Consider the following 24,103-nt stretch of genomic DNA (forward strand, 5'->3'; position numbering starts at 1 on the left):
GGCCTAAAATCTAGTTTTAGTTTAGTTAAACCAATTAATAAAATCCACATACTTAATTTGTTAGGCTTAATGGATATTTTATAGTTAAGTTGACAAGTTGTTCTATAAATTAAACAAATTTAGTTATGTAACGCTAATGGTCCATTTACTCTTGTAATCTAAATTTATGATCACTAGAACACGAACTTAGTTTAACTATAATTACGTAATCATCTATGCTTAGCTATTTATATTTATATAATTAAGATGCTTATTTTAATAACTATAATATGTTTAGCATCATGAACGAATGTTTGCCTTGTATTTTCTCGAACGGAAAATACGGCAGTAGCGCACCGACCATCTAAGTTCCGCTGCGAACATTGGATTAATTAACTTAAAAATGATGTTTAGAGATCGGGGCGTTATAGGTTTTGTTTAGCTTCTAATGAGGCATACAGTTTATGGGTTGTTACACCATAAATATGATGTAATAGTTGCACCTAAGAATTTGTGAGTAGCAAAAGACAAGATAAAACGAGCGAAAGTAGCATATGTTAATAGTACAAAAATATATATATGCAATACTAATTAAAGTCGACGTTTACTTCTAGGCGCATAATCTTACTAGAATGATAAAGTAGTAGTCCTAGTATACGATGTACTATCATGAACAAAGTTTTGGGAGATGTTTGACATTATGTATACAACAAACTTTTGGGGTCATACCATTATCTGTAACATGATGAGTTTGCAACTTAGCAAAAATACTCTCCAATTCTAAAAATGTACACCCCATTTCTTGAAGATGAACTTTAAACTTCTCTTTCTTTGCCATTTCCTTAGCAAGGACTTCGTCCTTAGTCATGAAAGTCTTTGCTTGACGACCCCTACAACCCAAACTTCTGAAAACTTTAACATGATTGGGATCTTTGACAGAGCTTTTTAACGTTGGGTTTTGATGAACCAAAGCTTTTACAATAGCCAACAATGGAAAATTGAAGTTGCTAGACAGCCGATTTAGTATTCGTAACGAAAGCTTGTCATAGTTTAACACATCGCATATACTCATCTTTTGTTCTTCGCTTAGTCCTGAATGAACCTACGAGAAAAAATTAGCTTACACAGTTAAGAACCAACATTGTAAGTTTTGAAATTCATTTGACCTTATAATAAATTGTAAAAAACGTCCCCTCAAAAAAACAAAACAAATTGTAACAAACGAGTGAATTTGTAAATCATTAATTGCTTATAGGTAATTTTGTGAAAATAATATATAGATTGTTAGAACTAATAGGACGATAGGTACCTCAAGGTAGATTTCAATAGCTTGATATATTTTGTCACAAGAGTCCCGAGCAGAATCCGGGATTACTGTCACAAGTGCAATAAACTTGGAGGGCTCCAATCGCGAATCTGGTGCAATTTCACTAGCATAAAAATCCACCAACCTTGCGACTTTTTTCAGTTTGTATGAGCAAAGCTTAAAACTAATATTCCCGTCCAATAGGAAATTCTTCAATAACCTTAGTACAAGATTTACATTATACATGGCGTATAATTTGTTTTTCCTTGGTGGAGAAGGAAGAAGTAAATCATCTATTGCAGCTTGATCAAGCTGCAACCCAATCAAAATTTCTAGTTGACTTATATAGGGTTTACTTAGCTTCAACTTTGAAGCTATTCTCAAGGTCTCGAACAACCCTTTGATGGAAATATTCCTCTTATCAAGGAGAGAAAGTAGGTTAATAATTGTTTCAATCATTTTAGCTCTTACAACTTTATTTGAGCCACCAAAAACCCTCATTCTTTGATAGTAAAAGAGGAATTTGCATATGGTAGAATGCTCAAAATTTTCTAACACCAATTTTCTTACCAACAAGTTAATTAAATCACAATCAAGGGCTGATATATCCTTGAACCACCAAAAAGTTCGAAAATAGCTAGTTTTAGTAGTACTTAGAGAACTCTTAGAATCGCATGAGGATCGAAAACTAGAGGATGTAGATGAAAGCGAGGAAGGTGTTGTTATGCAGTGCGATGCAATCCTCTCAACTACCTCACTTACCAATCTTCCGACTGAAGAAACTACGTTGATATTGTCTAATAAGCATTGTGTGTGCGTCAATGCTAGCAAGAGCTCGGACCAAGACCAACAATGCACTCTATCGAGAAACTTCTCGGTTTGAGCTATCAAATTAAGCCGTCCAAAGACATTCTTGTTCAATTCCATGTATTTGGCTACATGGTTTAGATATAGTACATTTGAATGACTTATGTTGACGATGCCATTGTTGTAGAAGAACCTTGTAATAAACTCAAAACCAGCTGGTCCCCCGGGAAAGTATTGATATATTACTTTAATACCGCAACTACCATTATTGCACTTTTTCTCAAATAAGTTGCTCAACTTACCAGAGAATTGTGCTAAAATTTTCTGCAAGTTTCATATAATACAAGTATTAGCAACAAAATTTGCTAACAAATAAGCGTATGTACTAAACAAATACAGTTAAAGGATATTTACTTTTAACATGCAATATGATTAAAATCCAATTATACAAGCCTAATACAAATAAAAAGGTAATATCGAAGTGGTAGAAAAGTACCTTGTTCACCCAAAAACTCTGTAGGCCATTGACGTCCACTTGAAGGTCACAACCAACATCCATTATGAAAACTCTGAAATGAACTTTTATGTTTAATCTTCAATATATGGTGATGGAAAAAGAAGATTTAAAAACCCACAACATAAAATAGGGAACATAAAAGAAAACCGAAGCTTCTTTGCGGAAAACCTATTTGTGGAATTTTGTGTGTTGCGCTAATTTCTAGTTTAGTCAAATCGAGGATTTTAGAAACATAACATGGAAGAACGAGAAACAAAAACATGTCCTACATAGTCTACCAATATATTAATTAAGAAGATAAAGTTGACCTTCCCAGAAAAAACCAACCACATGTGGACAAATTTACCATCGTTTTTTGATTTCCTTGATCCTTGAGATGAGATTCCCATTTTCCTTTTGTCTTGCATTGGTTTTTCTGGAGCAATTTTTTTTTTTTTTTTGAAATTTTATTCTTGGGGATTTCGTCCTCTATACATGCACAAATGTCCATTTAACCCAAAAGATTTGACGTCAAAAACTTATATGGATTTGGTCCACACTAAACTAGTATAGACTTAATGTTAATTCATGTTATTTATAAAAAAAAAAAAAAAGGTCACTACATAAAAAATTAGATATAGAAAATGAGTAGATATGAATTGTTAAGTTTGACTATGTGAAAGAAAAAACCTCACTGTCACAAAGTGAAAATTTCATTATTATAAACTAATGTGAGAAAGCGTGAATATATTAAATAAAAAAAAAACAGTCACTATGGTAGATATTAACTGTATAATATAACTTGAAATTTTAAAAAGTTACTATATGAGAAAAAAAGAGCAGTCAGTGTGTTAAATAAGTGGTTTTGGTCCACAATAATATTATTGTGGATCAGGTCCACGCAAGACTAACTCATATTTAAATGATGTTATGGTGTGATGTATTCTAAGACCACAAAACAGTTCTTAGAGCATGTACAATGGTTTGGTTGGTCTTTGAGTTTTTGTCATTCTCTCTCATTCCCTCCTTCTTACACCTCACATCCCACTAAACTCCCACCAACTCATCTTTTTTTTCGCACAATGGTTTGGTTGGTCTTACTTGGTTTTTCTATTTCTCTCTCCTACTTTTACCATACCCCACTATATACTCTTTCTGATACCCAATGTTTATTTTTATATGAAATAGATAATTTAAATTAATAAAAGCTAGTTAGATTACGTTAAATTAAATTATATTAAAAGCTAATTAGCTAATTAAATTATGTTAAATAAAATTAGCGTTAACTTGACATTAATTATGCATATTAATAAATTTTTGTTTAATTAATTAACTTAAGGCATTATTTAGATTACGTGAAGTAAGTTCAGTTACACTAATTTGTTATTTAATTAATTAACTTAAGTTACGCTGATTAGATTACGTAATTAAATTATTTTGGGAGTAATTTGGATTATTTGAATCTATAATATTGACTTAACAAGGTGTATATAAATAATTATATGGAGGAGAAACTGATTAGAAAGATCAGCAAGTTGGAAAAAAGTGCGGTAAAATATATCAAATTTTAGGCTCAATTTATAACTAAAAATATTCTATAGCCTTGGGAGTAATATTCTTTTAAAAATTAATCCCCAATTTTTTTATTAACGTTGGAATTTATATAGTTACGTTGCAGTGGATAGCAAGTGAAAAACAGAGTGAAGCTTCCATCCACATGGCGCTACTCCATTCGCACGTCAAAGTTGTAATAAATGCATCAAGGCCACTGACATATCCTCACAATTCTGTCGTCAATTGTAGCTCAAAACGCGAGCCATCTATTGAAATTTCTTCTCTTTTCTTCTGAAACGCAATGTATCAACATATGACAAAGAAAAATAATAATATGGGCCAGCTTATTTTGACACGCGGCGCAATATTAGTTGTGGCAGACATGCCATCTGAGGCATTGCTGGTCTGGAATTTTAGACCAACCAACTTCAAGGGCCAATTGCCCCAACAACAAAACTAAGTAAAGCTAGCTTTACTTTTTACTAGACCAACTTAAAACCATCTCATTGTACATGCTCTTAGACTATGCATAGGTAAATGTGTAATGTGTTCTCTCTTAATAAAATTTCTTTATTTCACTTGTATGTCTTTTTAACCATATATTATATTTCCTTGATATTTACTTAACAATTTGACTATTGTGGACTGGTTTGACATGAACATTAGTGTGCACCAAGTCAAAAGCATGTATATCATTTCTGAACAATCCAATATATATTTTTAATCCCACTATATCATGTAGAAACTCAATACTATATCATGCAGAAACACAATACTATATCATTCAAAAATGTATTTATATTATAATGCAAAAAATACATTATTTCTGAACAATCCGTTATATCATTTGGAAACCCACTATATCATGAAGAAGTTCACTATGTCATGTAGAAACATACCATATCATGCAAAACCCACATTATTTCTAAACACTCCACTATATCATTCAGACACTCATTATATCATGCATAAACTCACTATACAGTTTACACACTCAATATATCAAGCATAAACTAAATCTTTCTATATGTTAAAGCACGCATTATGATATATTATATAACCTACATCTTCCTGCATGTTAAAACATTAAAATTGAATCTTTCACTACATTGCATATAATTTCACTATATGTTTAACATTAATAAAATCCACTATATTGGATATAAGTACATTGTATCTCTATAAAACTCACTATATGAAATTAATATCGATTGCAAACCTGATGTATCCCTAAGTTAGTGTGCACTAGGTCGATTCAAGTTTTTTAGTTATTTAATTGGAATATTTTCCTTATTTGAAAGTATCATATTAATTGCAGTATTTCCTTATTTATTTGGTAATATCCTCTCTCTATCTGTTTCCTCTTCACATGGGTGTTTGTAGCCTTGATCTCAAAGGTGGTTTCACCCCAAATTTGTACACACTTTTTCCCTATTAGACTTTGTAATACTATTTATAAGATTATTGCCAAGGTTTTAGTTCTAAGATTAAAACCATTTATGATGAATTTGATAGGGTCAAATCAGAATGTTTTTGTCTCTGGACGAAGTATGGCGGATACTGGATAGTACTATTTTGGGACATGATATAGTTGGTTGGTTACATAAACATAAATTAGGAAAGAAGTTTTATGGGGTGCTTAAATTACATCTGAACAAAGTGTATGATTGTCTTAGGTGGGATTTTGAAATTAGGATATTACAAGTAATGGGTTTTCCTCAAATTTGGATATAAATTGGATCTAGCAGTGTATATCAATTGGTTCAATTCTTTTTGTTAGTGACTGGAGAACCGACGTCTTATTTCACACCAGTTGTGGGGTTGAGACAAGGTGATTAGTTATGACCTTTATTTTTTATCCTGTGTATGGAGGTTTTGGCATGTAGATTATAGAGGGCGCAAATTGATCAAGAAGTTAGAGGAATTAGGTTTAGTTGGAATGCTCCAAACTTTTTATTTTTTGCTGATGATGCGTTGATTTTCTTGCAAATGCCCAGAGGCTTGCCAGAAGCTTAAGCATCTTATTGAGGGGTTTTGTAACATTTCAAGAGAGATGGTTAATTTTGAAAAATCCTATGTAAAGTTTAGCAATAACACTCCTTCTAGTTTTATTGGGTTTATAGGTAAGCCACTAGGAGTTCCTAGTAAAGATGCATTGGAGGAATATTTGGAATGTCCTATGGAATTTGATGGTACACACTCTTTGGTCAACACTAGATTAATAAGTTGGCCAAAAGAATAATTAAGTTCATGGCAATACTCTTTTATCTCTGAGGCAGGTAGGTCGTTGTTATTCATAATCTGTTATGCCAACAATGCTTTCTCATCTTATGGCACTGTATATGCTCCTTTGGACATTATTCATTCCCTTTTGGTGGGATCAGTGTAAAGCTACTAAGCCCATCTATTGGAGAAGTCAAACTGTTGGTTAAACACAAGTGTAGTAATGGGGGGGTAGGATTGAGAGATAATTCTAAGGTTAATGTGGCTATGGTTTTCAAACAAGCTTAGCGTATTCATATATGTCCACAAAACCTCCTTTCGCGTATGATATGTGCAAAATATGGGGGATCTCGATAGATAAAGTGGCGGATGACAATCCTTCTCAAATGTGTTCTTGGAGTATGAGAAGCATTCAACGTATTATGCATCATCGTCGGATAGGGGGTCAACGGTCAAGTGGCTATCCCTCGACGCAATGACCGGGCATCTTGTTAGCCTGGCCCTTTTCCTTGGAAGGTGAGTGATCTAATTTAAAATCATGAGTGGTCTGACACTCTATTTTCGTATTGGTTTGATTAAACCATTGTGAAGTGTATCTTGGCACTTTATTTACTTATGGATCCTAGGAGGGATCTAGACTATTAGGAGCCTTCGAGAGACTGAGATTATGATATCGAGTCTATCTAGTATTGGAGGTTGTATACAAATGGCCAATTTAGTCCTAGTAGTTTTTGGAAAAAGTTTTGGAGGATACAAATTACGCCTCATTGGAAAGTGTTTGTTTGGAGAATTCTTAAACATCTTATGCTCTAGCTCACAAGGGGGATTAGAGTAGACGATAGGTGTAAATTTGGATGTGATATGTTGGAGACTGCTGAGCACTTGTTTAGAGATTTATCGATTGTTGCTCATGTTTGGAGGGCCTCTTCATTGGAGATTCAGATACCACATCATCCATCACTCACTGAGCATGATTGGGTACGTAAGTTTTTGTATTACTTTTTATTTTGTGCAGATTTGAAGCTGTTGGAGACCACTCGCATGGTTAATAGCGTTGTAGCTATTTTGTGGTGTATATGGTGTCATCGAAATGATGTTCTCTTCATAAACTTGGCCTTTAATTAATCCTGTTCTTATGTTAAAAATCATTGAGGCTAATAGAAAGTGAGGGAGCTAGAAGTTCACTAGTGCAGAATTAATGATTTGCGTCGGAGATGAGACCACCATTTGCGTTGGACATTGGTCCGACGGCACAGGTCTCAAAGCAAATCAAGAAGACAAGATCTGCGTCGGATCATGAAACGTGCAATTAATGAGCTATTTACCCCTGACTATGCGCAAGGTGTAACGCACATGACTCCTCCATCCAGCGGTGGCACAAGCAAATGATTGTCATCTGTGTCAGACACATGGTAATGTGCGACGCACATAACAATCATCTGCGTTGGACATACTGCAACATGCGACGCACACAAGATTCATTTACGTCAGATATGTCGCAACATGCGACACACATATAAGTCAAATTAGCTTTTCTTTCGTTGTTGCTACTTCAGAGAAATGTTGATTTCTTTTCGTCCATTAGCACATGACATAATAGGAAGTAATGAACTTAATTATTATAGAGTTTAAAACCATTACATTCAGATCAACAATCAACAGATTTAGTAATTTAAATGAATCGAAGTACAAAATAATCCTAATACAAAAAAAAAACCCTAAAATCTAAAGAACAATACAATTTGGGTAAGAACTAAGTGAGAAAATCTTGACCGTCATCTTTAACTTTCTAGTCACCCTTCGCCTTCGTTTTAGTTACACTGGCGAGAGTGAGAGAGGGGATCGCGACCATCATTTGGTTCAGCAGTTAGTCACCCTTCACCTTTGATCTAAGAGGAAGATGAAGAAAGAGGGAGGAAGAGAGAATGAATCCCATATATGAAAATAAAAAAACTGAATATTTAATATTTGATAGTGCATTCATTTTGATATGATTGAGGCATTTCATTTGATGATCTTAGCTCCAGATTTATTCTTGTTTTCATATTATCCTTTCTTTTAGCCTCGCTGAGCCTTTTCAGACTTTGTTTGATTGTTACCTACATTACAAGCCTTGGCCTCATTTGATTCTTGTCCCAAGCCTAGCTTGGGGGAGCGAGTATTAGTTTTGGTTTGGTTTGTATTGGATTGAAATGCTCTATTTGTGGTTAGAAGACTGAAAAATATGTTTAGTGAGCTTGGAAATTGAAATGAAAGTTTGAAAAAAAAAACACAAAAAAAGTTGAAAAATGAGATGAAAAAGAAGTGAAAAAAGAAGAAGTTGTGAATAAAGTGAATTAAAAAGGGTTATGATTGAATTTCTTAAGTGAAAAAGGTGGTTGATTATATTTGGAGATTGTTGGTTGTTGCATGGAGTTGTTATGACCTTTTATGGTTATGTTTTCAGTTATATGATGCTCCCCCTTCTTGGTTTTTCCACCACAATTCCCAAATTATTTCCATACCTTTAACCTCAGCCCCATTATAACCCTTAATAGTCCTCTTGATCATTATGTATTGTATTGTTGAGTATTAAGTGAGTCAAAATGTCAAAGTTAAAGAGTATTTGCTTCATCTGTGTTGACTGATTTAGGTTGAGAGTCATTATTTAACCCTTAAACACATGAGAGATTTGAGTGCACATAACTATAGTGATGTCTGTCAGGTTTGGTTAAATCTAGCTTGGGAGAGATGGTTTGTGGTATGATTGGAGAGTCGATTGCGATACATGACATGCTATGCGGCTTTGTTCGAACTTGTTTTGATGCTTGGCTTATGTAGTGATTATATCTCTTGTGTTTTCAATTCAGTGTTTAGCCCTGTTGTAGTCCTATATTGTTGGTTGTCTAACTTTTCCGTGTCTATATCTTATTGCTTGAGGACAAGCAATGATTTAGCTTGCGGGAGTTTGATAAGTCATTTATATATATAGTTTTTAGGTGCATTTAGGTTGCATTTTTTAGCATTTAGTTTCATATGTAGGTCATTATTGCATTATATTCTTAAGTTATGCTTTTCTACTCCTATTCGGTATGTTTTCTTGGTTTTGATGATTTTCAGGAATTGAGGATGTATTTGGAATATGATTAGCTAAGCTTGAGGATTAGGAGCACTTGGAAAGAAGCTAAAATGCATAAGGATCGTATGGATATGTCATAGTACGAGTTTGAGCAAAAACGAAGCGGAAAATTATTAGAAGAAATGTGAAAAAGAGTCACGCCTACTCTTTTGATCATAACTTTTGATATGATTCTTAAAATCGAGTAATTCCAGTAGATTTGGAAACTAGACTTGAAGAGCTTTCCAAAGATAGGTGGCACGTCCCGAGGAGACTTATAGTCAAGGAGTTATGCCTTTCGGAAAATTGCACTGTTTCTGCTGGAATCTGCCACGCGTACGCGCGGATCACTAATCCGCCTATTATTGATTTAATGAAGACTTTCCTTATCTTGTAAATTACTTTCCTAGTCATACTAGGTTATTGAATATTATTTAGATAGTTTTTCATTCTTTCTCTCTCCTCTTTCCTTTCACGTTATTTTTCATCTTCTTAGGTTTTAGTTTTCTCTCCTCTTTTTCTCTCTAGTTTTTAGTAAAAACCCTAGTTTTTATTATTCATTAATTCATGAGTTTCTTTAATTTCTTTCCTTGATTTATTTGATTATGCTTTTCTTTGTAGATTTATATTTCATTATTTATTTCATGATAGAGTAGTTTTTATTTCTAGGGTTTGGGAATCCATGTTTATATGCTATGATCATTGATTGATATTTATTCATGGTTTGATTAGTTATTGATTTCTCTAATTGATTAGTGTTTTATTGTTAATCTTGCAACCTGATCAATTGTTTGATTAAATATTGCTAATATCGAGTCATAGATCGAGAGATAGTACTCTTTAGAGGCTTACCTACAATTAGCAAATTTGATTATGTTGAGCGACCGTACTAGCATATGTTGATTTGAGAGCCTTAATACCTGACCAAGGATTAACCTGTGCTCTAGATATATGATTAATTGAACTATTAATGGTATTTTGATAGATTATAGTTATAAACATGGTGAACCATTGCCCTAGATCTTTTTAGTTTGATATTCGTAGTTTAATTAGTTTAGAACTTTAATATTCATATTCTTGATCTTGTTTAGTTTTCTCATAATTTAGAAACTAGATTAAAACGACCATCTCTCTGTGGATTCGACTCTACTTACCCTACTACATTATTAGAAGGTTTTGCAGGAATTATTTTTGACAGGTGTACGACAACCTATCAGACGTAGATAGGGCCTCAAATTTTGTCATCCGGATGCAGCGATGTGCGTCGGATGGCCTCAGGGTCCGACACACATGAGCTATATGTGTCGCACTTCATGAGGGTCCAACGCATATTGCTTGTACCTTCTGCTTGTGTATTGTTGTTTTGTGTTGCATTCTAGCTCGGATGCGACGCAAATTTGGTTTTTGCGTCGTTTTCCTTATAGTGCGACGCACTTGGGGGACGTAAATCCTCCATTTTTTTTACTAATGGTTGAATGATTTTGATGTCTCTTTTTCATTCCTTGGCATAGCTATTTAAAAATAAGATCATGTACAGTGTGTATGAGGCGTTCCTTTTCCAATGGTGGTGGTCAAGGTTGATGGTGCTTGGAATCCTACTAGGCGAACAGGTACGTGGCGGGCTGCTATTGCTTGGAGTATGTGCTGGAACAATGAAGTTATCAATGGGTTACTTCGAGTTTTTGCTTTAGATCCCATACACATAGAGTTCCTAGCAATACTTCAGGGCTTACGCAAGGCAACAAGCCTTTCAAAGTCGGTTGTTATTTGGTCGGATTTCAAGCTAGTTGTGCAAGCAATTCTCAATCTTGTAGGATTAAATGTTTTTATTAAACTCTTGTAATTGATATTAGAAAATTAGCGTCCAAGACAAAGTATCTTTCTATTTCTAAAGCTCCTCGGTAGGTAGTCCATGAGACCCAGATTCTAGCAACTAATGCTAGAAAGGGTTTCTAGGTTGTTGGCAAAAAAAACTTCTCCTTTTTACCTTTTTTTTAAAAAAAAATTATGATTAAATCTAAGCTTCTATCAGTATTAAAAAAAAGCTAAGAATACAAATTTGAGCATGTAAATGTAATTACTCCTCCCCTCTTACTCCCTCCGTGTTCTTCCTGTTCAAAAATTAAAGCATTCATAAAATTCTTCTTGTTTTAAATGTTTTCAATTTAGCTTATATTTACTATAAAAAAAAAAAAACACCATTGTCCCTACTTTTTGACTGAAATTGCCCAACCTATTAACTACTCCTTTTCGCAACTGTTTATTTTTTACGACAAAACACATTTCCCAACTTCTTCTTTACTCTCCATTATTTGCATTCTCTTTACTAACTCATTTTTAGCCTCAACTTAAGATAAACTCTAAAATTAAATTACACCTCTCTCTTATCAATTTTTTGAAATCTTTACTGCTAATTTTACTTAATTTTTTTTTTGCAAATCTCTCACATAGTCTTTCTCGATCTCTACCCGTAATTTTATTATCTCAAATTCATCGGTGATTTGGATAAACCTAATAATTGACTTTATGGGTTTGTGCTTTAATTTTTTGCTTTATGTTTGATGGCTTAGTGCTTAAAATTAATGGTTAATGCTTGCACATTTTGTGTTAATCTCACCTGAATAATATTGACTTACGAGTTTGCCATTTTTTTCTACCATAAAATTCTATGAGTTTGCCACTTTTTCTACCAAAAAATCCTTTTAATTCCTTTAATCATATTACGATGAATGCAATATTGCAATAGTAATTTTGGTGGCTTTGGAATTATCCTTCTTATCCCATTTTTGATAATGTTAATTCTAATTCTCTTTTTTGTTGTGTTTTTCCAGTAAATCGTTTTATAACGAAAGAAATTCACAACTAAATTATTAAGATTGAAGATCAAGTTGTAAAAGTTTGGTTCTTCAATTTCTTTTTCTTGTTTAGAATGTAAATACATAGTTGTAAGTTTGGTTTTTGTACAATAGTGATTGCACTATTCAGCTATTAAGTGACCTTTTATATTTCAATAGAAAACTGAAACGTGTAAATATGGATAAGGATTTCTTATTACTTTTTCTCTCATTAGAAAAAGGAAATTTTGACCCTTTTTTATTTTGCATTGGTTCCTCCCTTGATTCCAAATAAAAAGATCAAAAGACAATGGAGGGAGTAACTTGATAAAATTGTTTTTCCTTATTCAATTTTACCATGGTCCAATATTTAACCAACTATAAAATATATGAAATATGAATTTATAAAATATTTCTTGAGATCATCACATAAATATATATTGAGAAATTTGTCTTTCGATCCGGTTGGAAAATATTAGTAATGGAATACGATTAATTATGGAGATTAATCAATTAAGTAGGTAGTTGTAACGTTTTGCTAGACCCCGACGACAATTGTGAGTCCCAATAAGATTAGACTTTCTACTTACTACTCCCTCTGTCCCTAAATAGAGTGTTCGTTTTTGGATTTATGTTTGTCCCAGATAGATTATCCATTTAAATATTAAGTATGGGTCCACCAATTAAATATTATTTTGCTTTCAATTTTTATAATATCACTCACTTTTCCATATGACCCACATTCCCTCTCCTTAATAAACAATCATAAAAAGTCTACCAACTTATATATTTAATTATGATTTAATACAACTAGCGTCCTACACATGATTTGTTCTTAATACTTGTGCCCAAAAGAAATGGGTACTCTATTAAAGGATAGAGGGAATATATTTAAATCATATAAGGCCACACCACAACTACGGGTATTAATTTCGGATAATTGGATCTAATCAGATCCCATCTGAAATTTTGAATATCTAAAAATTAGGAATTGGGGAAAATGCTATCTAAATCCAATCAGTAAAAATCGGATATAAGAAATCTTGGATCGGATCGGATATCCGATAACTAAAAAATTGAAATTTCTTCAACTGAAAATTTCAAAGTTTCGAATTTGATTATCGGATATTCAATTCCATTTTGAGGTATCCGACCTCGAAAATAGGTGCTTTTAGATATTTCGTATCAGATTTCCGAAACAATTCCATGTTTTAGGATATTCGATTTCAAATATCGGAAAACGAAAAATTTAGATTACATATCTCATTTAATGGATCGGATAAACCAAATTACGAATCAGATCAAACAAATTAGATATTTATGCACACTCATAACAACCACTTAATGGATGAGAGAAAAAAATTCCTATCAATAAGGGATTTCGGCCATAATAAAGGAAAGCAGGGAAATATCTTTTGAATCTAACATTTTAGGAAAAGATGTAAATTTTTGAGAAGAAAAGTATCCTAAAATCATCCATAACCGATGCTCCTTAGTCAAGTGAAAAAGAGAGTTTTTGCTGATATGTTCTAGCAAACAAACTTTGGGATCTTGTTCGTTACTTGATGGCCTAAGTAGAGAAATTATATTTGAAGTTTTCAGTGTTGTACTTGGTGGTGAAGCACTAACATAGCAAGGAAGGTATTAATATTTTGTATTCTCCCTCCATTCTAAAAAAAATTGTTACAGTTTTAATTTGGTGAAGAACCAACAAAATTTTACAAAAAGCAAGAAAGAAGTACAACCAAAGAATATTTAATTTTGAAAAATTAAAAAGAAGCATTAAAATATTGTAGGAGAGAAACATAGAGTATGTGGGAAGGTTTTTAGTGGATTATTAAAAATGGATGGTGGGGTATATAAAGTAGACAAATGTAAAAACTTGATGTGATAGATTATTATATAAGCAAAAGTGAAAGTGTAATAATTTTATAAAAACGGCCAAAAAATATAAGTGTAACAATTACAAAAACGGAAGTGGTATTGGAATAATATATGCATTAGATTAGTTGTTTAGACATCCCGCTCATAGCATCAAGTTCCTGGAGTATTTCTTAATTACATTTTAATACAACTTTATAGGTATAATTAGTGAGATTTTAATAATACAAACAAGTAGTATTTATTACTTCTTCCATTTCTTTTTACTTGTAATGGCATGACTTTTACATTATTCACTAACTCTATTTAGTTTACTTTTAGTGATACATAGTTATGAAAAAAATATTTATGTAAGATCTTGTTAAATTAATGTGTATTTTTCAAATATCTATTTTTTATAATTTTAATTTTTTTTTTGCTAAGCAAGTGAGAGTTGTATATATATAACCACAAATTTACAACCAAAGTTAATCTATGAGAGATATTCCATGTACAAGACAAAGAGCAAGGGGGAGATAGGATCCCCTTGTCTTAAGCCTCTAGTAGATCTGAAAAAACCCTTCATCACCCCATTAAGCATTATGGAAAATTTAGGAGTTCTTACACACTCCATAACCAATTCTCTAAATGACATGGGAAAGTGCAATGCCTCAAGCATCTCTGATAGAAAACTCCAATTAACTGTATCATATGCTTTTTGTAAGTCAATTTTTAGTAAACAACATAGAAAACTAGTAGCTTTCCAGATGAAAACTAGTAGCTTTCCAGGCTAGCAGAGTTCTACTTTTATCAATCAAGGATGAATTAGATGTAAAGCACCATCCAGAAAACATCCTTTGGTATAACATTCCTAGGTTTTTGGATTTAACCTTGGTTTCTAATAGGCCAATAACACCAACAGTGGATTAAATATATGGTTTCACATCCAGCTGTTTCCTGATGTTATTGATACCCCTTACATTCCAGCATAGGATCTTATCCATTTTAAATGGGAGGCTCCCCCTCCCCATTCTAACATAGTCCCTGCATTCTACACATTCACCAATCCTTCTTCTTATTCTATTAAAGCTTGGAATGGATTTTGTATGCTGGTAGCTGCACTTACAAAACTCCTTACTTTAATAGGCTATAAAGTTCTTTGGAAACCATTTAGATCCATCTCCACCTGACCTACTTCCTCTGCTACTAGTGTTGCTGCATTCACTGGCTGCTTAACAATTGTAGCTAGACCTCTTTCCTTTGACTTCTAGACCTGCTTAACCTTTTTCAATCTACACTTAGATACACTATGGCCAAATCCTTTGCAATATACACAATGCTTAGGAAGCTATTCAAATGTCACAGGTACCTCTGTAAGTTCCCCTTTCTCATTCCAAAAATGAACATTATCAAATAATTGTTGATCTATCTTAACCTCAATTAAGATACGCGCAAATTGTAGTTTGTCACGATTTCTAGTGGCTTCATCACGCTTAATGGGATTTCCAATCTGGGCAGCTATCTTGTGCAGTGACTTCTCTCCCCAGTATTTCAAATTCAATTACAACTATACACAAATTGGAACAGTTTTGAGATAATCTTTCTGAAAATCCATATATGAGTGCCACTATTTCATAATCAAAGGTTTCTTGTCAAAGAAGTAATGTCTCGTTAAGACATGATCCCTTGCATCCATTGCCTTAAACCTCACTAGGAATATCCCCTTTTTCACCATAGCTACTTTATCCACTCCTTTATTCTTCCATATTCGTCTAAAATAACCTTCCATGACTTGCACGGGTGGATTTGCTCCTAGTACGTAGCAAATTAGGGATGCATTCCAATAATCTAATTCATCCTGTATATCCTCCATGTCTATAACTACTGGTTCATTTTGGATCTTACTCCTATCATGCCCATTCAGATTCTCATCCTTAATTTCAGGCAAATCAGTATTAATTTGCTCAACATTAATCACATTATTACATTGTTGTAAGATAGGAACATCATTACCTTCCAATGTTGCATTTCCACAAACAGTTTGTGTTCTCTGTTTCTCTGAGCTTCGATGAATGGATTGAAGCCATTCATTGAAAGTATGACGGATTTCAGGCTGCTGTCTCAACTCCTGGATTGATGATCTGGTGTCATAGGTTGTCCAATTCCTAATCCAAAATCGAACGCCTCAATGCCTAGAACCTCCTCCAATGATCTTGTTCTTAGAGCTTGGGAGTCTGACGTTGGACCCTTCGGTTTTGATTTCACTATCATATTTTTGTGCTTACTACCTTGCTCACTGCCACTCGCTTTCTTCGTCATTGCTACAATACTGAAGGTATTGAAAAGAAATGTGAGTGTGAATGTCAAGGTTACTGTTCCATTCCTAGAGAGAAGCCAGAGGTTCTCTCTCTAGGTTCCTCTTATATAATTTTTAATTATTAATAATTAAATATTTTACTAGTAGAAGTTATGTATCGGTAAATATATAAAAGTCCAATAGTGACCAGTAAAATAAACTCAGGAAGTATTTGTTTTAGGTTAGAAACGCATTTCTCTAGTCTATAGCATTCCAAATGTTGCTATCTGCAGAAGTCTTTCTTTCCCGGGCCACCTTTTCCGTGTGCAGACTATACTTTTGGGCGCCAATTATGGATTGACGCTTGACAATAAAGTCAAACAAATGCCACTTCACTTCATAGCTTTTGAAAAACAAATGCCACTATCATGCCAAGTGCGTGGGAAAATAATGAATTTGACAGATTAAACTAAAATGTCTTTCCGTTCATATCTACCAATTACGAGGAAAATGCAAAATAATGCAATATCCATGATCAGGTGGAAAATTTCAATACAAAAAATAAGTTTTTCCCATCATTTTGTTCACATTCACAATTTTAGTCTACCAGCATGACAGAGTTTTGTCAAAATGTAACTTGAAATTACTTACCTTTATTAGTGGAACAAAGCTCATTTGATGTGATCAAAATTAAGCTTACTGATTCAGTTTTGATCCGCATCGGGTGGACTCGTAGCAGATCCCAAATATTTACTGATCCGGTCCAATCCGGTTTTACCTTTAAATCGTAGCAGATTGTTAGAATTTACGTCAAAAAAAGATGCATACCTGCAGCGTGCAAGTTTGCAACCACTTTCAAGTCTCACGCAGTCATGCTTACCTTTAACAATTACAATACATATATTATAAAACAGATTTTTATACCAAAACAACATATATATATACATATATATACAATAACAATACATATATATACCTGAAAAAACGCATATACGAATTCAAATTCAACAATGAAAACAAACGAAAATTACAAAAAAAAACCAAAAAAAAGGGAAGAAGGTTTGGAATTTCAAAACCAAATATGACAATGAACGAAAATTACAAAAAAAAAAAAACAAACTAGATCTAAATAAAAAACATAAATTACAGAAAATGAACAAAAATTAAAACAAACCAACTCAATCTAACTAAAAACATAAATTATAGAAAATGAACAAAAATTACAAAAAAAATTAGATCTAACTAAAAAAACGTAAATTACATAAAATGAATAAAGATAAATGAACTACGAACGAAAATTATAAAACGAAATCTAACTAGATCTCGAATTGCAATGAACATTTGTAAAATTATAAAAATGAAGAGGAGAAGAGGAAAATTATAAAAACGAACTAGATCGAAGGCTCCGTCGAAATTGCAATCAGCCGAGCTTCATTTCATTCTTCGCTGCATTCGGCAACGAGGACTGATGAAGACGAGAAAAGAAGACGGCGAAGGATGAAGGACTGGGATGAAGACTGATGAAGACGAAAGGAGGGGATGAAGACCGATGAAGGATGAAGACGAGGATAGGACTTCGTGGGTGAGGTTGTGGGCTGGAACGAAGAGAGGAGAGAGGGAAGAGGGTGGGAGAGCAGAGGGTGAGTGAGGTTCTGACGGAGTAGAAGGAATTAGGGTTTACATAAAATAGGAGGAAATGGGCCACGAGTAAAATGCTTGGACCGGCCATGCGGTTTTTTTTTTAAAAAAAATAACGAAAATCTGAACCGATTTGTAAACCGGATCATATTTTAGAAACAAAAGCAGTTTTTAAATAAAAAACCGGATCAGATTTTCCGCCCCGCTTTCCTTCCTATTTTTTTAATTGATTTTCGGATGCAGTTTTGTAAAATCAGAATTTGTTACTAAGTAGATAAGATTTTTTCACTAGTGCTTTAACGACTAATAACCCATCCGAGGGAACCTTACATCAATAATGGGTATAGCCGTGAGTTTAACTCAATCCATGAAAATCCGATAACAAATTGGAAAAAGTAGGCAAAAAGAGTTGGAAAAAAATATGCAGCTTATAAAAATGCGTACATAGACTACAACAATAGTAGTACTAAAATAGATTAATACAAAAATATTAATAATAATACAAAAATAATAGCTAAAGCATTGAGTTGAACTGAAAATAAGTCCAAAAATACACAACTGATATACTTCAATGATGAATAGGTTAAAGTTGTCCCTTAATTTGTTCAAGTTTTTCAATATTAGTAAAGTACATATGAGATTTCATCTTTGATACTACTCCCTCCATCCAAAAATATAGTTCTTCATTCTTTTTATACGGTATCCAAGACATATCTTTGACCTACTATTTCTTTAATTTTGTATTAGTAAAAAGTATAAAAAGTTGATATTATGAATGCATATAGTGAAGCTGATGAGTGAGATTTATCTCACTCTTAGGGTAGTTTTAAAACTCTATCTAACTATCTCTTAGCACATATGTACATGTATTTGCATCCCCCTCCCCTACTCTTCCATTAGATCATTGATGTGTAGGAACTCAAACTCTTACAAGCTTAGAGGGGAGCAAAAAGGGAAGCAATAAGGAAGAACCTTGTTCGGGAAGCTCGAGGCGCACTCGAGCAAAGAAGGCTGCTCGAGCTCCAGGCAGACCGTCGGGGCCAGGCCGTCTGCCCAAGCTATAGGCCCGCCCGCCCGGGCTCTTCGATGGACAAACATTTTGCCTATTCTATGAAAAATGGCACACGCCCGGGCTCAAAGCTCAAGCCCACTCACCTTGATGACAGACTAAATTAGTATCACATAATCAAAAATAACCTAAGGTCCATTAACTAGTAGTCAGGGAAGTCAGGATCGAATCCACAGGGAGAAAACTATATTATTATATCTGAACTCTAATATTATACTAACTAAATTAGCTGAAAATGGTTGTGTTACTAAACTAAGCAACTAACATAATTAAACACGAAGGTATGAATCAATTAATAAAGAAATAGGATTATAAATCATTATGCCTACAATTCAGGAAATTAGGGATGAATAACAACTACCTAATAAGTCAATTTATCTAGGGCACATGTAATTTCTCTCGAACATTACCTCCCTCAAAGATCACCTAACCGATCTTGCATGTTCAAGGATCACTCTGCCTAATGATTGAAAGCCTATACATGTACAGTAACTCTCCTCTTGAAGCAGATTCGGTATTGCGATATTAGAAATATAAATCAGGCCTAACTTATAAATCTAACATGAATGATTCAACCACAGGAAATAATTGAAATACAAGAAAATTAGACTGGTCATCAATCATTCATTGCATGCATAGATCTCCACCAACCTAGAAATATAAATACTCACGCACATTTATGATAACAATAATAAAATCAATATAAAAACTCAAACTTTGAAACAAGGCAAATAACTAAGAAAGTAATCTAATCAACAATAGAGAAAGCAATAAAGAAAGATTACCAAACTGAATAATTGCATTGAACTTGTGAATAACCCAAAGATTTAATCTTGAATTCAAAGCGAAAAGCAATAAACTAGGGTTCTAAATATCTCTCTAGAGAAAATAATGAAAACTAATGGCTAAAACCAAGATGAATAAAAGATATTCTAATTTGGCTATTGATACTAGCGCTAAAATAATTAGGAAAAGTCGTATAAAAATAACCCGAAAATCATTAAACCTGCGTGTCGGACTAACCGCCCGATCGGGCCAAGCATGCCCGATGAAATTAAGCTCACTAAACGAGAAACAACAAAACACGACCAACGCCTGATGCAATCAGGCCGACCCGCCCGACGTCATTGGGCCGCCTACCAGCTTCAACAGTGCACACAACAACATATCATGGGCGCCCGATGCAATCGAGTCGTACTGCTCGATCGGGCTTCAACAACGACTTACGACAGGGCATAAGCACCCGATTGGGCCCGCAACCAAAGTGTTTTTTGTCTCTCGTGGGAGCCCGATCGGGCTAGGCCTCCCGATGAAACTGGGCCTTACCACTTTTCTTTGTTTCTTGGCTTCAAGTACGAAGTCTTCAAATCATCTTTTGCTCAAAGGTCCCAAAAAGTGTCCTCGGGACCTTGGGACTCAACATCAAACCTCTCCAATCCAGTGTAGTGGTCATATAACAGTGGAAAACAGGGAATAATTCCTTAAAACCTGCAATTCGACACAAAACAACAAACCACAACTAGAGGGAGAAAGTTAGTACAAAATGTCTGCTATGAGCACCATTGATATGTTTTTTAGCATATAAGTAAGGGGAAAAACTCTATATAAAACCATAACATCACTTGCACTGCCCGGGCCCTCTCTACGCCCGCCCGGTCTTCCTCATTCAGCCCGCCCGGGTAACTGGTCGTTGGGCCCTTTTTCCATATTTCTTTTCTTTTATGACTTTTTTTAATTAGAGGGATCATAAATTCTTCTTTACCCTATTTGTGAAAGGAATCCAGATTTTTAGAACCCTAATCTTATTTACTAGTGTAGGAAAGAGAAAACTTGGTTCAAGAGGTGTATTTTGGAGATTTAAATCAATGAAAAAGTGATAATTTCTTTGAAGTTTCTTGTTTCCCTTGTAATCCTCTCAATTCTTTCTTTCCTTTTCATTGTTTTCATGAATATCTACATTGCTTCTAATATCCATAAATTTTAAGCTTGATTAATGTTAATAAAAAGCTAAATCAATTTGTTTAAAACTTATTTCTAAGATTATTTTATGAATTATTTACTTCTTTTATTTATTTAAATCAAGTTTGAAATAAACAAACTAAGTTAATTTAGTTATAAATAAAAAGAAAGTAGGAAAAGTCACTATTTTAGTAATAGCAAAAGAATTAGCAAATTTCTAAAAATGGAAAATGACCATCCACACAACTCATCTTCTTCTTCAAGCTTCATGTCCTTACTCCCCAAGGCTTCTAGAACTCCTTGCTCCCCAAGAATACTTCACCATTAATCCTTCATTATTTTAATTGAGTTTTGTTCCTAAGATTAATATAAATACTATGCTGATTTCACTATCCATCCCCACCCAAAAATCAGAAAAATATCTCAAACAAAACCTCCATAAATTACGGCAACCACAACCACCTGTCTGCCCCCTCGCCGGCGCCGACCAGCCGCGCGCCACCTCCCTCTTCCTCCTCGGCGGCCTGCGCGAACACCCCCTTCCTTCTCCCTCCTCTTTTTCTCCTTCCCCTATCTCGCTACTCCCTCTCTCCCCCTAATCTCTCTCGTCCTCGGCCCGTTTTCGGCTGATGCCCCCAACCCTGCTTCTGCTGCCACCATGCTGCCGCCGCACCGCCTGGAACCCGCCGGAGCTAAGACCGACGGCCGCCTGATGTCCGTCTTATGCCTTCTCTTCTTTATGCCACTAAGTTATGCTTACATACCTTCCCTCCTAATCTTGTTTTGAAATAAAAACTATTTACTAGTTCTTTATAGTTTGGGCTTAGTAATTATACTTGACCCATTAGAATATTATTAATAGTTGGGCTACTTTAACTTCTAATATTGATTTTGCAGTTTGAAACTCATATTATAGGTAATAAATTTATGTAGAAGCAAATCTAATCTTGTAAATTTGGTAAAAATATGGAGAATTAGTTAAGTTGATTGAACTTAGTTAATTAAACTTAATGTTATAAAGTTTACCCTACCTCATGAAATAATCTTACAACCTAATTATAGTATAAGATAGATTTTGACATAATCACTAATATTACACCTTCAGTATGTAAAGGGTGTCTTTGGTTAATTAAGTTATAGTTTCATGCTCACATAGATATAACTTAAGTTTATGTATAATAAAGTAATACGAATTAAGTACACTTGAATTATAAGTATATTGTTAGTAAGCCTACTCTATAATTATAATCCCACTTTTAGCTTAATGAAATTACTATCACTTCTTAAGTTGTAAATTAAGTAAGTCACTTATACATAGACACTAAATAGTAGGAAATATCACTAATACAAGTTAGAGTTTAACAATTAGTTAAAAATCACTTTAAAAGTCTAATTAATATATGAAACTTCTATAGTTTAAGAATTGTACCTTCAAGTCATTAAATATACGTTAGTAATCAAGTTTATTACCTATAATTTTACATACGTTAGTAATCAAGTTATAAATTCAAGAATTATAGTTTAAGTAATAAATGGTGATAACGAGGTTTCATAACTATTAATTTCATAAACTCACTATTAAGTTATATTAACGTACTTCCTATAATGAGCACTTGATGAAAATAGATCATACATCTTTAAGATCTAATATAAAATATTAATAAGTTATCCTTTATTAATTCTTGAATAGATTAGAAAGGAAAAGGGATATTACAAGCCTCCCCCGGCTATCAAGTATAATAATCGCGACTCGAGGTAACGTCTACTGCTAACACCTGCACTCCCCTTCCAACTTTGTTTTATGACGCTTTTACATAAGGATTGCGGGACATGAATTGTTTTGCTAAATGATGTTTATGATGATATGATAATAAATCTGTTTTCATGATGCTTATAAGATGTTTAATGAAATATACTCTAAATTTTTGAAACATGATAAATGAAAGTGAAAGATGATTTATGGCAGTACTATGTTATATGGGCCGTGCACGCGCCATTCTGTTATATGGCGGCAACGCCACCTTCTGATGGGGGACAACGTCCTCGGTGGCTTGGCCTTATGTTATGATGTATGGCTTTATGCCACCTTCTGATGGGGGACATATGTCCTCGGTGGCTTAGCCTTCTGTTGTACTCACCAAGTAACCAAAGAAAGATTTCTGATAATTAATATGATATAAGGCTGAATGACAATACAAATCTTTCTTTTATATTTCTGATATGAATTACGAAATGGTTTAACTATATTCTCCCCTCCATGTTTCCAAATAAAATGATTTGAAATGAATTTACGTTGTTAGAGTAGTATGTTACGGGTCTCGGCTCATGACGTTTTATTTTTCTGTTTTAGGTACCTATGGGTATGGCGGAATGGCTTAGCAGTGAGGAATTGATGTTAGAATGACTCAAACACTTATAGTTTTTGTAAACTAAGTTATCAGTTAGTTTAATTAACGTTAACTTTATTTTACTTTAATATAATCTAGTACGTTTAAGTTTCCACGTTGTTCTATGCTTATTTAAGTATGTTGCCTTGTATTTTTCTAATGGAAAGTACAACAGTAACGCACCGACCAAAGGCTAGGTCTTCCGCAGCTAATAATCAAGATTAATTAAGCTAATAAAGATGCTTAGAGGTCGGGGCATTACATTGTTAGTTTCATGTTTTTATTGTTTAATCTTCATGTTTAATAGTTAATCTAGAATAAAGTTTTCATCTTTTCCTAGTTTCTTCTTGTTTGTTAACTAGATTTTATTTTGTTTTTACTTTAAAGTATTGAACTTTTGTTTTGGTACTTTTAGATTGGTGATTTATTATTGCTAGTTTTTCTATATTTAGGATGTTTGGTAGTATAATGGGTAAGTGAGTAGTTCATTAACTAACTAGGATTTGGAGTAGCGCAATTATTGTTTTGCATTTGATTTTCTTCAGTAGAGTTTATTGGGTTCGTTATGCTTGGGATTTGCGCAATTTGAATCTCGATG

The 24,103-nt window shown here is 33.7% G+C and overlaps 1 protein-coding gene across 1 annotated transcript; it reads right to left on the reverse strand.

Annotated features, from left to right (window-relative positions):
* Nucleotides 1–583: 583 nt before the first annotated feature.
* LOC109133663 (BTB/POZ domain-containing protein At3g22104) lies at nt 584–3,716 on the reverse strand. The gene is made up of 3 exons (XM_019247258.3): nt 2,589–3,716; nt 1,289–2,416; nt 584–1,081 (listed from the first exon to the last, which is right to left on the reverse strand). Exons 1-3 carry the CDS (start codon nt 2,649–2,651, stop codon nt 647–649), a joined length of 1,626 nt encoding a protein of 541 aa, XP_019102803.2. The 5' UTR covers nt 2,652–3,716; the 3' UTR covers nt 584–646.
* Nucleotides 3,717–24,103: the final 20,387 nt, after the last annotated feature.

The sequence above is a fragment of the Beta vulgaris genome, chromosome 8, assembly GCF_026745355.1.
Source record: "Beta vulgaris subsp. vulgaris cultivar EL10 chromosome 8, EL10.2, whole genome shotgun sequence".
Lineage (NCBI taxonomy): Eukaryota > Viridiplantae > Streptophyta > Magnoliopsida > Caryophyllales > Amaranthaceae > Beta > Beta vulgaris.